The sequence below is a fragment of the Pelodiscus sinensis genome, chromosome 11 (assembly GCF_049634645.1).
Source record: "Pelodiscus sinensis isolate JC-2024 chromosome 11, ASM4963464v1, whole genome shotgun sequence".
NCBI lineage: Eukaryota > Metazoa > Chordata > Testudines > Trionychidae > Pelodiscus > Pelodiscus sinensis.
The window spans coordinates 39,806,806-39,825,616 of NC_134721.1; the positions used below are offsets into that span (position 1 = coordinate 39,806,806).

Sequence of the window (18,811 nt, forward strand, 5' to 3'; positions counted from 1 at the left end):
CAAATATTTGTGGTATTGGGACTGAAGTAAATAAAATGCATTCTCTCTCATCATTGCCCAGGTTTGGTTTGTGTGCAGTTTTCTGTTCTAAGTGAAATTAATTGTAAGAGATCTGTGAAGTGAAAACATGAAAGGAAGAAAAGAACCAACCGGTAGGAATTACGTAGTTAATATCTTTCTTTACGAAGCTAATCAGGTCAGTTAGAATTCTGCCAATGAGACTGTCTTTTGTAGAGCATTAGTGTGTTTGGTAGTGTGGTGGTGGTGGTTTTATATAATGGTGAATAATGTGTCTGATTCTGAATCTGAGTGTTTGATCAGAATCCCCTTGATTCTGGTTTGCATGCTTTGGATCTACTTTTCTTAGAACTTTTGTAACTGTTGTACGTAGAACATCTGAATATATGCTAATCTAACAGAATTACACTAGTTAGTTTTCTGTTCTGATCTTCACTTGGCAACATTTTACCCAGCTTCAAACCCTTCTTTGAATATACCATTTGATCTGGAATAGGGATATAAGAGTTTAACCAGTTAACTGGTAAGCTGATGCATATTTGTTAGCCCCACTGATTAAACTCTTAATTGGGCTACCAGCAGCCCCACAAGTCTGACAGCTAGGAATGTGAAATCCTGTTTAATTGGTTAACCAGCTAAACATTGCCTTTAACTGGTTAACCAATTAAAGGGGCAGGTGGGTGGGAGGGCAGAGGGTAGGGTACTTCAGCCCAGCTAGGCTGGAGCACCACCCCCTTCTCTCCTGCCGTGGCCAGGCTGGAGTAGCATTCCCCCACCAGGAACAAGCTCTGGATGGAGCTGACCCTGCCTTTGGAGGGCCCTGTGGGGCTGGAGCTGCTCCAGCCCCTACCAGTTAACCAGAACTAATAAGCCTCACCTGTTAAGGGTGAGGCTTACCAGTTAACTGGTTAACCATTCACATTCCTAGCAGCAGCCCTGGCAGTCCTACGAGGCTTATACTGCAGATCCCACAGCATAGCCAGCTCCCCTTATAAGCTGGCTTCCAGTGCGCACTGGTTCCCAGCTGCTGGCCTGGTTCCTGAGGAGCCAGCTGCTCTGTGGGCCCTGCAGTATAAAAGCTTCATGTATATGCTAGTAACCACTAGGATTTTTACCAGTTACACAATTACATTGTAACCATTTTTTTTACATCTCTGGTCTGTAACCTTTATTAACATTTGGCATGATACAGCCATATTTCATATTCAAAGAAATACTCCAGCCTTGTCTGTAAACCATTGGAAGACTGAAATGCTTACATAACAGTGTGATTTTTTTTTTTAAATTAAATATTGAGGGCTAACGTAATATAGTTTGGTGTGCTGGGTTCTTTTCCTTATGCACCTTTGCAAAATGAAAGCAGAAGTGCCACCTGCTGGGCAGTGTTTGTCCCAAAGCATCTTTTTATAATTTTTCCCATTTTTCAGAACTTAATTGTTCACCCTGCAATGGAAGGTGATCGGTTAAAACAAATCATTTCTTATATTTGGATATCTTACCCCTTCCAAGAATAAAAATGAAAGATCTTTGGTGGGGGCGGGGGGAGGGAGAGTGAGTGTAGATGTAACAAACTTAGTAATGTGTCACCTTCACACACAGATTGCGTCTTGGCTTTTATTCTCCTTGTGATTCTTAAGACACTTGCTTACCATAGTGTGTGTGTGATATTAAAAAACCCTCACCCTTAATTCCAGTAGTTTTATCAATTACTGTGTGATCATATAACTATGATTTTATATTCGTAACTTTTAAACTTGGCTGTAGAACAGAAAGTGGATTTCAAGATCCCAATCCAGCAACCATTTAAAGATGTGCATATTAAAACATGAGCTGCTTAGTTAAGGCCTTATACCAGAGCTCTCAAGCTCCAGTAGGGAACAGTCAAGCTTTCAGAAAACCAAATAGACTTTGCCCAGTAATTCTGTCAGCAGCCCTGGAAATAATGTTCAACGCTTAAACCTATTTCATAAAATTAATACTGACCTCTAGTGAGATTGAGTTGTTCAGCTTGTATAATATACTAGCGTCCCAGAGCTCTTGTAGTGGTAGAATAGTATGAGTTTGTGCCTTGTTTTGAGAAGGTATAGTTCTACAAGTGGCACATATTTGTAATGCACCACTTCTTGGAATGTTTCCCATCTTGAAAGCATGACTAACTTAAAAAACCATGTTCTTTAAAATTTGGGAGATAATGGCACTTTAAGACAAATCTTGATCTTCAAAAATGATACAAAAAGAAAAATGAGTTTTATGTTGGCATTTCTTTCTTTCCATGTTTCCTCTTCTCAACTTGCAGGCTGTAGAGAAAGCTTTCTCTTGTTCTATTGAGGGGAAACATTGGTAGCGCTTCTCAGAATAGGATTGGGCATGGTCAGGTGGCAGCAACATCAAAATGTAATGCTTCAGTTGCTGTGATCTTCAAAAGCTGGTGCAGGGGATGCTTTTGCCTCCAATGCTCAGCTGTTCGAACCCTTTCTTTATGAGACTATAGATAGGAGAGAGGCATGCACAAGCCTAGGTAAGGTACTTTAAGGATTCTCTCCAAACTAATCAGCCCTTCAGAGGGGTAGCTGAGTTAGTCTGTAACAGGAAAAACTTAAACTACAAATGGTCTAGTAGCACCTTAAAGACTAACAAAACACGTAGATGGTGGTATGAGCTTTTGTGGGCACAATCCACTTCTTCAGACGACAGTCCACGAAAGCTCATGATACCATCTACATGTTTTGTTAGTCTTTATAGTGCTACTAGACTACTGGTTGTTTTTCAATTTTTTTCTAGGATAGGTTAATTTTGCTAACTCAGCTTGTATACCTAGAATTTGTGGGGGGTGCTAATTGAACCCTAGCAGCGCTTTGGATGAGAGGGAGCACACGGCTCTCTATCAATGTTGTGTGCAATCAGCACACACCTCACTTCACATGCCTTTGTTTTTTTACCTGTGTGTCACTTGTTTTTTTCCTACTGATATTACTTATGTAACCAGAATCTGGCAAACCTGGGGGGGCGGGCAACAGTAAACAAAATGTCATACGGGCTACACATAGAAAGAACCCTGGTGAGCCTGGTGATGACGATTTAATGAGATTTTTGACAAAGCTCTTTCTTGCTTTCAGTGATGCCTGGTGTCCTGTAGGTTGTCTGCTTCCAAGACTTCCTACCTAAAGTTTTGTTTTTCTAAGTTCTTGAGAGAATCTGCTACAGATGCATTTTTGTTATCTTGGTTGGGTGTCTTTCCCCTTCTCGGTATGTGAGTAGAAACGTGAGAGTTCGTGTATGCAGCATGAGAGCTAACTAAGTATTCCTACATGTGGATGAACAGAAAAAATGGTGGTTCTTGGGGACAGGTTCTGAGATTTGTCCTTGCATGATGGAAGGGGCTCTGGTCAATTTGTAGTACTCTCTGCAGAAACCTTCTATAATCCCATCTGAGACCCCCACCAGGTACACACTTGTATTGCACCTCCATGTGTGCTAGCTCCGTGAGAGCTAGTGTATGTACACCAGCTCAGCTGCGAATTACACCTCACAGCTGCAGCGTAGACACCTTCACTGGAGTCATGTGCTTTTGCTTTACTCTGGAATTTGCCTGAACCTTCAAGAATGTCTCTAGAAGCTGTCTTAGGTCCTGTCTGCTTTGTAATCTTTTATGTTAGGGAGCCTGATTAGAACATAGTTGTGCTCCAGTAATGTTAATGTGATTGTTTTTGCTTGTTCACTTGGAATCAGACCATGTTAAGTGAACCATGTTATGGCTTGTAATATAGTGTCCTTATGTTTCTAGTTTTGAAGTCTCATTTCAGAGTAAAGAGGTTCGTTTTCACTGTCAAAAATATTCCATGTTAAATTTTCAAAGTTGTTTTTTTTTTTTTTTAAATCTGCCAGTTTTGTAATCTCAATTTGGGATCTGGGAGTCAAGATAAAATCTTTATATCTTATTGCTTATCAGCTGTAATCAAGGTTCTTTAGTGCTTTCTTAGCACTATTGGCTTAGCATAATCATAAAAAACAATGAAATTTAGCTTTTGGGATACATTATCAAAGGTATTTTGGCACTTTTTGAAAACCACACAGTGCACCCTATCATAATCTTTAAGAAGGACCTCATTTACATGCATCTTTAATCATCTAAATATCTTTGTAAATCTGGTCTTTTGGTACTAAAACAAGACACTGCCTCTCTGGATGCATCTGTGTTTACAAATCTGCTGAGGGCAAGGTGTTACTCTTCCATACTCAGTTTTCAAAGATGAACTGCAAAGGACTGGTGGAGAAATGTGACTTTTTGGTATTTCATAATTGTAATTGTCAAGAAGGCCTGAAAAGCATTTTGTGGTTTTTATTTTTAAGTAAAAAATATTATTTCTGTGTATATTAGTCTTTGGAGATATCAGGAATGTCCAATCTGGACATGCTTGGCTTTGCTGTAGCACTATTTGTCAGTTTTGGAGGATGTGTGTTGTGAAATTTTGCTCCAAAATTTCAAGGAGCAAAGGATGGTGCTGAATCTTTCACAAAAATGTATATTTTTCCAAAATGTTGATTACTCACTGGAATTAAACGCTTTAAAGACTAGTGCTACATAGTCCTGTTTTTTGTTTCAGCTAGACTAGACTAATACGGCTACATCTCTATTGGAATTAAACAGATATTAACAAATAAATTAATAGTTTTGGGCAGTTGAAAATTTCCTTCCTTTCTCACTTGCTTAGATTTCAATTGCTTGACACTTGTGACATATTTTTAACACATTCTCCCATTGCTATCAAGTCTCCTGGGATAGAGAAGATCAAAGACAAGTATTAAAGAATATTGTGGAGAGGGAAAGATACTGAATGTGATGGACCTGCAGGGAAGCAGAGGAATGGGAAATGAGATGGAAGAGGAGAGAGAAAGTAAGCAAACACTAGTGCTAAGGAGAGAGAAAAGACATGCAGTGTTGTCAACTCTTGCAGTTTTATCACGGGTCTTGTGATTTATAGTGTTTTTCCTAAAGCCCTAGTTTTGTGGTTATGTCGGAATCCTAGAACTGGAAGGAACCTTGAGAGGTCATAAAGTCCAGTCCCCTGCACTCACCGTAGGAAGAAGCACCGTCCCTAACAGGTGTTCATTTAACCTGCTCTTAAAAATCTCCAATGATGGAGATTTCACAGCCTCCCTAAGCAATTTATTCCAGTTCTTAACCACTCTGAAAGGCAGTTTTTTCTGATGTTCAACGTAAACCTCCCTTGCTGCTGCAATGTAAGCCCATTGAGTCTTTTCCTATCCTTGGAGGCTCAGGAGAATATTTTTTTCTCCCTCCTTCTTTTAACAACCTTAGGTACTTGAAAGTTATCATGTCCCCGCTCAGTTTTCTCTTTTCCAGACTAAACAGACCCAGTTCTTTCAATCTTCCTTCATAGAGTCTCATTTTTCACTTAAAAATGTTTCCAGCCCTTGTGGTTAGGAAAACAACCTCTAAAGGCTCAAAACCTTTAAGGCAAATAAAAAGGGCCCACCATTTTTATTTTTCAATCCTCACAATTTTTGCATTAGTCTCATAATATTTGAACACTTATTGGAAATGGAAAAAGGTTAAAATGATTGAACAAATTTTTATTGCAAGTAGGTTATAAGTTAGAGAATTTTGAATATCTTATTTTGTAGAATTTTTCTGTGAGATCTTAATTTTTTCCTAAAAATGCACATTTCATATACTTTTTAAAAGGGACATTGAAAACAAGGTAACTCCTTGGAATGGTTTTAGCCTTTAGTGCAGAAGATGGCATTCACACAGTTGAAAAATATTGATAAGAAATAACTTCATTTCTATTTTATTATACTGCAGATGTGCAGTATTATGTAAATAATATTCTAAGGTACAGAGCTTGACATGCAGTCTAACAAAGTCTGATTGTACCTACTTGTAAGTTTCATTTTTTGCAAATTAAACTTCCATGTTTGCATATAATATTTTGTGTGGTTGTTAATGGCTTCATCTCAGTGGCTCCCAAGATTCCCATAACTAAGACAGTTTCCCGGGATAGAGTAGTTTTTGCTACCTGTGCTTGAATACCCTAAAATTCACATGGTGTGACGATTTGAACCATAGCAGCACTTTGATTTATTGCACAGGCATGGGCAGCAGGTAACTAGGCAAAACTGCCTACACTGCCCAGTTCCCCAGGAGGGGTTGGGGCTGCACTGGGGTTGGGTGGGCTTGACTGGGGGACAGGGAAGGGTTGTTGAAAGGCCAAGGTCTCAGGGATAGGGGTGTGGTTTTGGGTGGAAGGGGCAGGGCTTGGGCTGCCTTCTCAAGCTGGGTAATCATCCATGCCCATGTGCACAGGGCTTGGTTCTCGCTGTCCATGTAGTGTGCAGTCAGTATGCATCTCATTTCACGTGCCCTTGCTTTAAGTGCATGTTACATTAGTAATACCGATAGGAAAAAACTTACCTGGATGAAAACTAGCAGAAGCTGGCAATGCTGCTTGTGAGCAACAGTAAACAAAATACCTTGCGTTCTGCACGTAGAACCCCAATGGTGCGCTGGGGCCGCAGATTGCCCACCCCTGCTGCAGACACCTTGTCTGTGTCTACACTGGTGGGTTCTTGTGCAAGAACAGCCGTTCTTCCGCAGAGCGTCCACACAGCCCGTCTGCTCTTGCGCAAAACGTTTTACAGTATGGTGTTGAAAGAGAGGGCTTCTTGCACAAGAGCTACGCTCTTTTCTAACAAGTGTAAGCCCTCTTGAGTAAGAGGGCAGTGTGGATGTGCGGCTGGGGTTTCTTGCACAAGAAAGCCCTCTGGCTAAAATGGCCATCAGAGCTTTCTTTGGCAAGAGAGCGTCCACGCTGCCATGAATGCTCTTGCGCAAAAGCAAGTGGCAGTGTGGACATGTTCTTGCGTAAGAACCCGCCAGTGTAGACACAGCCCTTGAGCGCTGTGCACAGAATGTCCATATTTGGGGTCAGGAAGGAATTTTCCTGCAGGGTAGATTAGCAGAGGCCCTGGAGGTTTTTCGCCTTCCTCTGTAGCATGGGGTACAGATCACAGCTGGAGGATTCTCTGCATCTTGGGGTCTTCAAAGTATTTGAAGGCTTCAATATCTGAGAAGATTATTCTAGGAGGGAGTGGGTGAGATTCTGTGGCCTGCACTGTGCAGGGGGTCAGACTAGATGATCATAATGGTCCCTTCTGACCTTAAAGTCTATGGCTGTGTCTACACTGGGCCACTTATTCTGGAAAATCAGCCGCTTTTCCGGAATAAGCTGTGAGCTGTCTACACTGGCCCTTGAATTTCCGGAAAAGCAACGACGCTCTACTGTACAAAATCAGCCACTATTCCGGAAAAGCTACGCTGCTCCCGCTCGGGCATAAGTCCTTATTCCGGAACACTGTTCCGGAAAAGGGCCAGTATAGACAGCCCAGTAGTCTTTTCCGGAAAAAAGCCCCGATTGCGAAAATGACGATTGGGGCTCTTTTCTGGAAAAGCGCGTCTACATTAGCCACAGATGCTTTTCCGGAAAAATGGCTTTTTCCAGAAAAGCAGCCTGCCAATGTAGACGCTCTTTTTCCGGAAATACTTATAACTAAAACTATTCTGTTTTAAGCATTTCCGGAAATTCATGCCAGTGTAGACACAGCCTGTGAGTCTGAGTCCATTTTTCAAAAGCTGTTGGTTCACAGTACCAGCGAGGAGCTGGCGGGAGGGCGCCCAGGGCTGCAGGCGGAGCTCTCGGGCTTCGGCATTGAACTGAGCCGAACACGCGCCCGCGGGGGTCGCTGTGCGACTGCGAGGCTCGGGGGCGGATTCGGGCCGTAGCGCCCCCTGCTCGCTTGCAACCCGCCCACGCGCCGCAACAAAGCCCCCAGAGGCGCGTGCAGCGCGGGCTGGCTCGGGGCCCGCTCGTCGCCGCTGCGCTGCGCTGCCCCGGGCCGGCGCTGGGGGCGCGTCCGCTCCTCGCCCCCTGCCCGGCGGCTGGTTCCGGGTCTCGCCGGCCCGAGGAGGCGGAGCCGCCGCTGCAGCGCGCCCGGCTCTGCCCGCCACTGCCCGGCGCAGCGGGCCCCGTGCGAGCATGGCGGCGTCGCCGGCCCGCGAGCTCACGCAGAACCCGCTGCAGAAGACCTGGGAGCCCTACAGCAACGGGCTGCCGGCCCGGCACAGCGCGCAGCGCGGCGGTGAGCGCCGCACAAAGGGCCTGGCGCGGGGCGGGGCCCTGCTTAGGGGGCCAGTGGGGGCGCTGGGGACAACGGTGCCTGGAGCCGCGGGGGGTGGGATGGGATGGGGGTCTGGGGGGGAGGATGCTGGAAGGGAGGCGGCGGAACTGGGGGTCCGAACAAGGCTGCGGGTGAAGATGAGGTGGGGGAGGCAGGCACGAGTTGTTGGAGTGACTGTTCGGGGTAGCGTGGGAAGGGGGGACAGCAGGAGGTAGGGAGCATGGGTTGAGAGACATGGCACTTGCTGAGCGGGATATCATTTTCAAGGTGAGGGACAGCAGGGCATGTCCGATCTCTGATTGTAAGCTGTGCTGGGCATGTTGAGAAATGGAGAAAAATCTCTGCATGATTCCTGTCGTTTTTCTTCTTTTAGGAAGCATAAGGTGATGCATCTGGAAGGGGTCTCTGTTTTGTGGTATGGCTATTTCCATGAGATGTAGTTGTGAGGCTTGAGGTAGAAATCTGCAGGCTCTCTTGTACTTTGCACTTTTTGCTACACTTTTGCTTATAGAATTGATCGTTGTGTCTGAATAATGTCCAGTAATGTCTTGAGCCTTTTACATTTTAAGAGCATGCGGTTGGCTTTAGAATTCTCCAGCTTGCACTAAGGTCCCCTTTATACAAGATGCACTAGTGTGTTGTGGGATTTGATTAGAATGTTAGTCCTTGTCAACTATTGATCTTGTGTATATGAAACCAAATTGCATTCCAGATAAGGATGTTAAAGACTAGTCGACTCTCCGATAAGCATTTGCTTATCAGATAGTAATGTCAACTAGTCAATTCCCCTCCCCCCCCCCGCTACCTCTATGAAATAGAGACAGCAAAGTGTGGCATGCCGCTTTGAAACCCCAAGGCGGCAGCTGCACAGCTGACCCCAGATTCCAGGGAAGTGCTGCGTGGACCCTGGGGTCAGTGGGGGACTCCCTAACTGATCCTGGGCTCCCCTGCCTCCTTCTGAATTGCGGGGAGGTGGCAGTTTCAAAGGGGCAGTCTCCTCACAGCTGATCAGCTGTGCTGCTGCTGCCCCTTTGTAACTGCTGCCTTAGTGTGATTCAAAGGGCCAGGGGAGCCCGTAGCATGGAGCCCGGAAACAGTGGGGGATTGACATTTGTTGTTCTCTTATACTTTTATATGCATGGTCACCAACCTGTCAGTAGTGATCGACTGGTCGATCACAAGGCCTCGACCAGTCGATTGCGAGGCATTCCTGGCCCCCCATTTCCTCCCACCTCCAAGAAGCCCCACCACCTCCCTTCAGTGACAATGGAGGTAGTGGCAGCTTCCCGTGGGGTAGACGGAAGTCCTGCTGCTGCGCTTCTCTTCCGGGGGTTCTGGAAATGTGCTGTCTGCTTCCTTGCCCCAGGTCTGTGGCATGCCGGGAACTTACCGGGGGAGTCCCAGAGGCGCACGCTGGGACTTCTCTGCGGGAGGAGGGAGTTGGACCCAGAGGGGGCGCATGACAAGGGCTTCCCTGCTCCATGGGAGGCTCATGCTGGCAGCTCTGCCCCTGGCTTCCCGGAGTCAGCTCTTGGTCAATTTCAGCAGCGGCTGACTTGGGGACGCTTGGGACAGAGCAGCTGGGGTGCTGCTGTGTTGGTCCCTCCCCGTCGCTCCTCGGTGCTACTGGATCAACCCGGCAGCACCCCAGCTGCTCTGCCCCAGGCATCCCCAAGTCAGCCGCTGCTGAAATTGACCAAGAGCTGACTCCAGGAAGCCAGGGGCAGAGCTGCTCTGCCTCAGGCTTCCTGGAGTCAGCTCTTGGTCAATTTCAGCAGCGGCTGACTTGGGGATGCCTGGGGCAGAGAAGCTGGGGTGGTGTCGGGGTGATCCAGTAGCACCAAGGAGTGGTGCTGCGGGACCAACCCAGCAGCACCCCAGCTGCTCTGCCCCAGGCGTCCCCAAGAGCAGTTGGGGTGCTGCCTGGTTGGTCTCGCCGCGCCAAGGGTCGGCGTTATCCCGACCAACCCGGCAGCACTCCACAGGCGTCTCCGATTCAGCCGCTGCTGGTCAGTTTCAGCAGCGGCTGAATCAGGGACGCTTGGGGCAGAGCCGGACTATCGGAAGGGGGGGCTATGAGGGGTCTGGGGTGGCACCCCCTCCCACCCAGACCCCTCATAGCTCCCCCTTCCGATAGTCCAGCATATTTGATAATCCGGCACCCCCTGGGTCCCAAAGGTGCCGGATTATCGGAAGTTTACTGTAGTTCCTTTCTGTTTGACTCAGTGTAGTGCCATATCATAAATCATTTCTAGCTCAGCTCAGCACATTTCTAGCTCTTTACAAAGCTGTAGTTAAGGCTGCATGGAGCATATATCTGCATCAAACACAGGTCTGTTAAATAAAAGCAGTGGTGCATAATTTTTCACCAGATAGGCTTTTTATTCAGTTGTATGTCTTAACTGCAAGAAGGGATGTAAGAGGCAGCAGGAGCCAGTGCTGGCGGGTTTCCCCAAGAACCATCTCCACGGGAGGAAGGGGAGGCAGAGATGCAGCGAGGAAAACAGTTCCGGCTTGCACCGGGTCACAGATGCCGTGGCTCTGCTTTTTAAATGTAGCAAGAGCTAGGCTCTTGCTACATTTAAAAAGCAGAGCCACAGCGAATCCCCATCTCGACTAATTCCATTGACTACTCGATTAGCTTCCTAACTGCTATTTAACATCCTTAACTGTAAGATGGGGACTGGAACACATGAAGTATAAGGAGAGGCTGGGGGATTTGGGCTTATTTAGATTGCAGAAGAGACCAGTGAGGGGGGATTTGATAGCAGCCTTTGACTACTTGAAGGGGGGTTCCAAGAGGATGGAGAGAAGCTGTTCTCAGTAGTGACAGATGGCAGAAGGAGGAGCACTGGTCTCAAGTTGCAGTGGGGAAGGTCTAGATTGGAGATTAGGAAAAACTATTTAGATGGAAAGGTGGTGAAGCACTGGAATGGGTTATCTAGGGAGGTGGTAGAATCTCCATCCCTAGAGGTTTTTAAATCCTGGCTTAAAAAAAAGTCCAGATCTGAGTTGGTCCTCATTTGGGCAGGGGGCTGGACTCAATGACCTCCTGAGCTCTCTTCCAAGCCTGATTCTATGTCTTAAAACAGTGGTCTGAACTCAGAGCTGAAATAAGCAGACCTGATTCTATGAAGTTAATGGAGTTGCACCTTGCTAGGCCTAAGTTTGGCCTAAGGAGTTTAACAATTCTGCATGATTTAGGTGCATAATTAGATTATTCTAAAACAAATAATTAAACATTTCACTTTTAAAAATTTAAGTTACATGGTTTAATACATCTTTTTTTGAGGTCCAGTCACTGAATTATTAGGCATTAGGACTTCTGATTTCTGGCTTTTTAACATTATTGTAGTCAGTTTTGTAAAAGTTTTTATCACAGAAACTTTGTCTAAGTTTGATTAAACCCGCCAAGCTTAAGTCATAGCAACCTTCTTGGGCCAGTGGGTTTCAGCAGTACAGGTACTCCCCAAGTTACAAACATCTCATTTGCGTACACCCGCACATACAAACAGGAGCTCACTTGCAGCCTCGGGAGGAGGCAAGAGGCATGGGTGCTGGTCAGCAGCGCCAGTGCTGGCAGGAGGATGCTGGAGGAGCAGGGGTCAGTTGTGCAGCAAGCCGCTGAAGAGCAATGGCGCTTTGAAGGGGAAACTGTTGCATTTTCCAGCCAAAAGCTGCATGGCTGCCCCCTGCTCCTCCGGAGTCCTGTGACCCGTGCTTGCTTCATACGCTGCCTCCTGGTGAGAGTGGGTTGGGTGCAGTCCACAGGGTAGGTGGGACTGGCCCTGGAGCGAGTGCAGAGCTTGCGGAGTAGGGGTTGGCAGTATCCAGGGGATGCCCAGAAGTCCCCTTCAGAATCTCGACCTACCTCCTCATCCTTCTTGAATTAAACCTGTCATTCCTCACACACCAGAATTCAAAGTTAAATAAAATAAAATTTCTACGATTTTTATTGCCATTATACAATATTGCAGCTACATTATGGATTAAATAGGCTTTCGTGGGCTAGCCTGGGAACCTAACTACCATTTATAACAGTGTTTCTGTGGGAAAATGTGTTCCGAGTTCCAAACAGCTGATTTAACACCAACTTTTGGAACACAGCCCATTTATAGCTTGGGGACTTCCTGCACTGAATTCATGTGTGGATGGACTGCAGTTATTATGGACTTGTATGGCAAATATTTGCGATCATGTTTCCATGATCTAAAGTATTACATTTGTCCATCCATTAAAAATGCTCCTAAACATTGATTTCTCAAATTATTAAACTAATTTTTGTGTATGAAATAAAACTCGCAATTTTTAAAAAAATTTGTAATAGCAATTGAATATGGAAAAAATGCAAAAGTACCTAAATATGAATTGCTGCAGTAAAAAAGCACTTTGGAGGACTCTGTTTTCATCAGGTGATAATTTGTTATAGAGACAGCTTTTACACAGTTTAAGTGCTTCTTAAAAAAGGCCCGATGAAACTAAAATTTAAGGTATGCAATGGAAATGTATATTAGATACCTGTGAACTGATGATCTGCTTGAATCTTCTCAACAAAAATAAGTGGCTTCTGATGGTTTTAAATAATGGTAACTAGCTTAGACCTTTAACATCTTAACAAGGATGTTAAGAGGTGGGTAATTGACTAATTGTGTCGTCAATACAATTTGTATTGACTACATGATTAGTCGAGAAGGGAATGTGCTCTTTCCCAGTCGCGCTGATCCAGGAGCTACCCCTGCTGCGGCTTTGCAGTTTAAATGTAGTAGGAGCTGGTTTAAATGTAGCGGGAGCCTTGATCAAAGCTACTTTTAGGTTCACCTGTCAGGTTGCTTTAAATTCTGTGTATCTAGGAATCAAATCCAAGCATAAGATTTAATTGAGAACAGTGAAATATATTAAAGCTAAACACTTGCTTTGGGAGAGCTGGAAGGCTGATGCTTTAGGTTGTAAAGCCGAGATGAAAAATAAAGGCCATGTTTCCTGCAGTTAAAAATTTATTTTCCTGGAACTGTCTGCATTGGTGATGGTTGTTAAAAATAGAATTTAGACAAGTTGAGTAACTTTTTTTATGTGAGGTCCATATAGCTATCCTGGAGAACTTACTTCAGAAGTGTGTGGGGCCTTGATGTACAGTGATCTATATAACACCATAGAGGAGCTTAAATGGGAGAAAGGGATGATGATGAGCAGAGCAGCTGAGGATGACTACCGCAATATCTTGGATAAGTGAGAGGAGGGAAAACAAATTAGTGAGAGGCAGATAGTTCAGAGAAGGGAAGGTTAAAGTAATAAAAATGTTAGATGATCAAGCTGTAGATGAGGAAAGGTTGGTGAGTTAATTTCCTTTATTGGACCAACTTCTGTTGGTGAGAGAGACAAGCTTTAGACTAGAGCTACACAGAGCGCCTCTTCAGCTCTGGGGAGGGAGCTGTCAGAGGCAGCAGCTGGAATGGGGCAAGTGACAACCAATACGCTTGGGGAGCTGACTTTGTGGGGCCGCCTGCCTCCCCCTTGCTGCTTTGAGCACTGGCCCCAGTGTGAAGTGTGTGTGTGGGGGATCGGGGAGGCTGCCACAAAGCAGCCTCTGTCCGTGGTGGGCCCAGGGTCGCTGCGGACAGAGGCTGCTTCATGGGATGCTGGCGCATCCTCTGTCCACAGGGATCTCAGGCTTCCTTTAAACGGGCTCCTTTTTCAGACCAGTTCCTGTCTGCCATCCTGCACTGTTGCTTCTGTATGGGGTGGCAGGGGGCTCCCCAGGATTGGAGCCAGGAACACACTGGATGCCAGCCCCGCCTCCGGGGACTATCGAATAGTCATGTAAGTGCTAAGATTTCATGCGGTTACATGACTCTACCGTGATGTCTTACTGGGAGAAGCAACGGGATTTGGGAAGAGCGGCGATGGGAATGTGGGAGTTAAAAATCTGAGCAAGATTACAAGGCTGGTTCCAGAAGGATCCTGGATTAGCCAAGGCTGGCAGAGAGGAGAGGATTGAAAGCAAGGATGGGTGTTGGGTGTCCAGGAGATATCTGGCAAGAGTTGGAAATGTAAAACCAGTTGGAAAGCAGAGATGAATTAGGAATCCCCCACACAGAGGTGATAATTGAACGTGATATGAAAGAGAACAGGCAGATGAATACACCGAAAGGCTTCCACAGATTTGGGAGCAGGGAGAGTGATCAGTAAAGCGATGAGAGAAGCGGAGGCATGAAGGAGAATGACCACAAGCATCTGTAAAGGATGCATATGGCTCTAGAACAGGGCAGAGCAGGGCTTCCTCCCCTTACTAGGTTGTTAGTCACTTTGATCAGGAGCCTTTTGATGAAATAAGAAGGGCAAAAGGACTAGACAGGAGCGAAAATACGCCTCAGCAGGAGGCATGAACAGTGCACACAAGAATTTTGGTGACAAAGGGAGGGAAAGGTGGGAGGAGAGTAGGTGATAATCAGAGACACAGATGAGGCTAAGTGAAGTTTTCTGGTTATTTGTGCTGACTGGAGACAATTGTGGTTAGAGCAGCTGTTATGTGTAAGGGAGAGGGCACAAGGTGGGTCAAAGAGCAGTATAGTGTAACCCTCTTACTTAATGTCCTGGTAATGAAAATGGAAGGCTTCAAAGACAAAGTAAGTCGTCAGAAGTGCTGGGCTGGATTAACATACACAAACTGAAGCAGCACCAGTGTATGTACAATTTTATAAAATTTGCTGCATACCTGGCTTATCTTCTAACCTGCAGGGCACTCCTAATTTTCATTTGCTTTTCTAAGCACTTAGAGATGCAGCTACTGTGTATTGTTGGAGGAGAATCAGGCTACGGTTACTGCTTCTCTGTTCTTTGGTCTTGAAGACAATGTGAGTTTACAAAGCACTGATGCACAGGTAGTTAAATGTGACAAAATATAGGACAGGATGGGACGTAATATGTAGAACCATCTTATTTGGGAGAGGTTATTTTCTCCCCTCTGGGGTTGTGTATTCTAGTTAGAGGATGGTATGGGCCTGTCTGAATTAAAGAGTACTTTAATTTCAGAGACTAAGGGCTTTATATAAAGCCCATTGAAGTTAATGGAAACTTCTTGTATTCGGTGTGGTTTGGGTGATACCCTAATTAATACTTCTGCTGAGTGCTGACCATAAAAGTTCATTTAAATACCAAATACAGATTGGACCTCCCTGGTCTGGCTCCCTCGGGACCTGACTGGCCCTAGATGAGGGATTTTGCTGAAGCAGGAGAGGTCATTTCTGGCCCCCCTGCTGCTGTCCATGCCCAGCTGAGAGGCCGCCCCCCAACCCAGCTGAGCCATGAGGCTCCCTGAGGGTACGTCTATACTTGCTCCCTAGTTCGAACTAGGGACTCAAATGTAGCCGACTGAAATTGCTAATGAAGTGGGGATTTAAATATCCCACGCTTCATTAGCATAATCTCACCCACGCGCTATTCCGCTCACCAGCTGATTCGAACCAAGAAGTGCACTCTGGTTAGTTTGAATCAAACCCCTTGGTTCAAACTAACGTTACTCCTCATTAATTATTAATATGTTTTAGGTATATGGAAGGAGAGGAACAGTTTCATATATGTAAGTGAAACATTTTTAGGCAGTGTGTAAACTTAAATTTATGGTCTTAAATTTCACAAGATCACTTGTTAAATATTCTGATCTGATGTCAAAATATTGGCAAAGCATGAGCACATTTATTGTGAAATAGTGCAAGAAATAGGAAATAAAAACATTTCTTGGTTTTTCTCAGTCTTCAGAGGTATTAACTCATTTATGCTTGCTATTGCTTTAAAAGACTAGACAATCCTGATTTTTCTTTATTGTGGGGAACCTATTTTTTTTTCCTTTTCTAAAATTTGTATGGAATCTAAAACCAAAAATTTGCTAGGGAGTACCTAGTTGGTACAAACAATGCTGTTCCACGTAGTCACATTTGCTATCCTGATGAAAATTACATTTATGTTTCTCTCAGTTGTGTTGTAACTTGTGGCTCTGTGGCAACGTGTGTTGCTTGGTCGTAGGAGAATGATTTGGCAAGTTGAATACACAATACCTTTCTTGGTGTGCTTGTTTTTATAAGCTTCTGGCTATTTGGTGTCAGATGTGTAAGTTTCCTGTTTGTTATTCAAATAGCAATGATAAATGTCCAGAGTCGCACTTTTCCCACTGACTCTCACTGCTAAAGCTGTGCACAAAGTAGAACACAGTTCAGTTGCACTGCACTTGCTCAGGAACACTTGGGAAGTAGTGCAAATGGAATGCTGTAATGGAATAACACAAAGTGCATGACCTGCCTGACCAGCCACTTCCTAGAGGCTTATGCTCCTTAATTTCCTGCTGTTGAGCTTTTGCTTGGCATCATGTTAATTGTAAACATCATTTTCTTTTTCTCTCTTTCAGTCTGTATGACCAATTGCCCTACGCTGATTGTCATGGTGGGCCTCCCAGCCAGAGGGAAAACTTACATCTCCAAGAAATTGACGCGCTACTTAAACTGGATTGGAGTGCCTACAAAAGGTTCTGTTCTGTTTTCGTTTACATCACGAGGTTTCTCTTGGGATTTGTTAGGGCTTTTGTGCTTCTCTATTTCTTCCAACACTCTTGTCAATGTTCTTTTGTCAGTGTATACTTTCTTTCCACTTAAATTTCACTCTACATCGTATATCTCGTCTGATCATTTCTTCTCTTTTTCTATAGAGTCCTGAACAAACTCCCTGTGTTTATCTTCTGCGTATTGCTTTGTACAGTTGTCTGACTAGTTTGGTATCTGAGAAGAGATCTTGTTTACTGGATGGGTCTGAATTAGCACTCCTGGAACCAATTCCTAATTTTATCATTGTCTCTCTTTGTGACCTTTGAGCAAATAAATCTCTTAACTGCTCTAAGCTAGTCTTTATCCTTATTATGTAAAATGGGTGCAATGGTATCTGCTCGCTGTTGCTCATTCGATAACGTTGATAAAGCACTTTAAGAGCCCTGATAAAGGGCAGTAGGTAAAAATAAAGTCAGAGTTCCTGCCCACTCCTCAAATTATTAATCTTTAGAGATGACTAAATATTTAAGGTGTGGAAGATTTAACCAACTTTTGTGGATTTTGCACCTGCATTTAGATTGCACACAAATGGTTCGTCGGGCTAGCCTGGCACTTGGGAGATCTGGATTCAGTATCTTCCTCTGCCATATATTGTGCCTTGTATCTCCATCTGCACAATGGAATAATAGTACTTCCCTGCCTCACAGAAGTTTGAGAGGATAAATACATCACTAAATGTGAAGACTCAGTATGTTACTACAGTAATGAGGGCAATATAAATACTGTAGATAAATACATGTCATGCAGTAAAACAATATAGTGAATGTGAAAGGTCAAATTGCTGACTGCGTATGTTGAGATCAAATTCTTAACTACTTTTGAAGGAGAAATATGGAAAACGTGTTCCGGGCTGTATGTAGACTGCCATTTGACTTTGTCTCAACCTTCCTATTTAGTTTAGAATGGAGCTTTAAACATTATTATTTATAAATAAAAATCAAACATTATTTGCATCAGGTAGATGATTATGGAGAGGGCATGTGGCTTATTGGTGGTTGATAAAAACTTAAACAGTGAATAATCCTACAGCACCTTAGAGCAGGGCTACTCAACTTTGGAAGACCCGGGGGCCACAGTGATCATCACAGAACATGCCGAGGGCCACAACTTAAGCATGGTTGCATATATATGCAAATATGTATGCAAATAGCTGTTCACACTGATGCACACAAATACAAAGATTAATGCAAGACTGCACAATATGCAGGCCTCATATAAGTCAGTTCTGCTGATATTAATAAAATGCAATATTTACCCAATTTCCAACGATTTGCACTTTTAATGAGCAATGACAGTCCAGGAATTTAAGTACTAAAATGCATATCAACAGAAGACCATTCTATTGACTTGCTGTTGTGGAGCGTGTTCCCAGGGGAGGCCACGTTCAAAGGATCCCACCTGTGGACTGCGTGTTGAGCCCTGCATCAATCCAAACTGCACCGTAGGTCACATGTTGAGTAGCCCTGCCTAAGAGACTAACAAAAAATGTAGATGGTATCATGAGCTTTCATCGGTACAACCCACTTCTTCAGCTGAAACTGGTGGTTGATAGAAGCTTAGTATTCTTATAGTGGGGCATATATATATATATATATATATATATATATATATATATATATATATCTCCAAAATATTGTCAGTTCTAATGTCCATTGTCCTCTTTTATGCAGGCCATTGCCTTCTTACAGGTATCTCAGACCAGCACTATTGTCTAGTTTTAAGAGAGAAGCTCTTGTCAAGAATTGTTCCTAATCAGAGCCCAAGGCAGAGAGCAAACTCTCCTGCTCATGCAACTTTTTCTCTCTCTCTCTCTCTCTCTGTCTCCCCATCCCTCCCCATTGCTCCCCCTGCAGCTTCTTCTAACCAAAATTAACATCCCCTTAGTATGTCTTCCTGAGAGTCAAAACTTGCACATAAAGAAAAAAGAGCTTGGAAGGCAATGGAACAGCGCCCCGGTGACATCGCCTGTTCAGAGGATGGGCACATTAGCCATTTCACCACTT

At 44.5% G+C, this 18,811-nt stretch overlaps 1 protein-coding gene across 8 annotated transcripts in view; it reads left to right on the forward strand.

Annotated features, from left to right (window-relative positions):
- Positions 1-18,811, forward strand: part of PFKFB4 (6-phosphofructo-2-kinase/fructose-2,6-biphosphatase 4) — a 134,805-nt gene that overhangs the window by 35,974 nt on the left and 80,020 nt on the right. For 2 of the 8 annotated variants that reach the window (XM_075939355.1, XM_075939362.1), the window contains exon 2: positions 16,616-16,732. In XM_075939355.1, coding sequence (XP_075795470.1) covers positions 16,616-16,732 — 117 coding nt within the window. Of the gene's footprint in view, positions 1-7,868; positions 8,179-15,503; positions 15,535-16,615; positions 16,733-18,811 lie in introns of those variants that run through there. The other 6 variants (XM_075939354.1, XM_075939356.1, XM_075939361.1 and 3 more) reach the window with 6 other exon arrangements.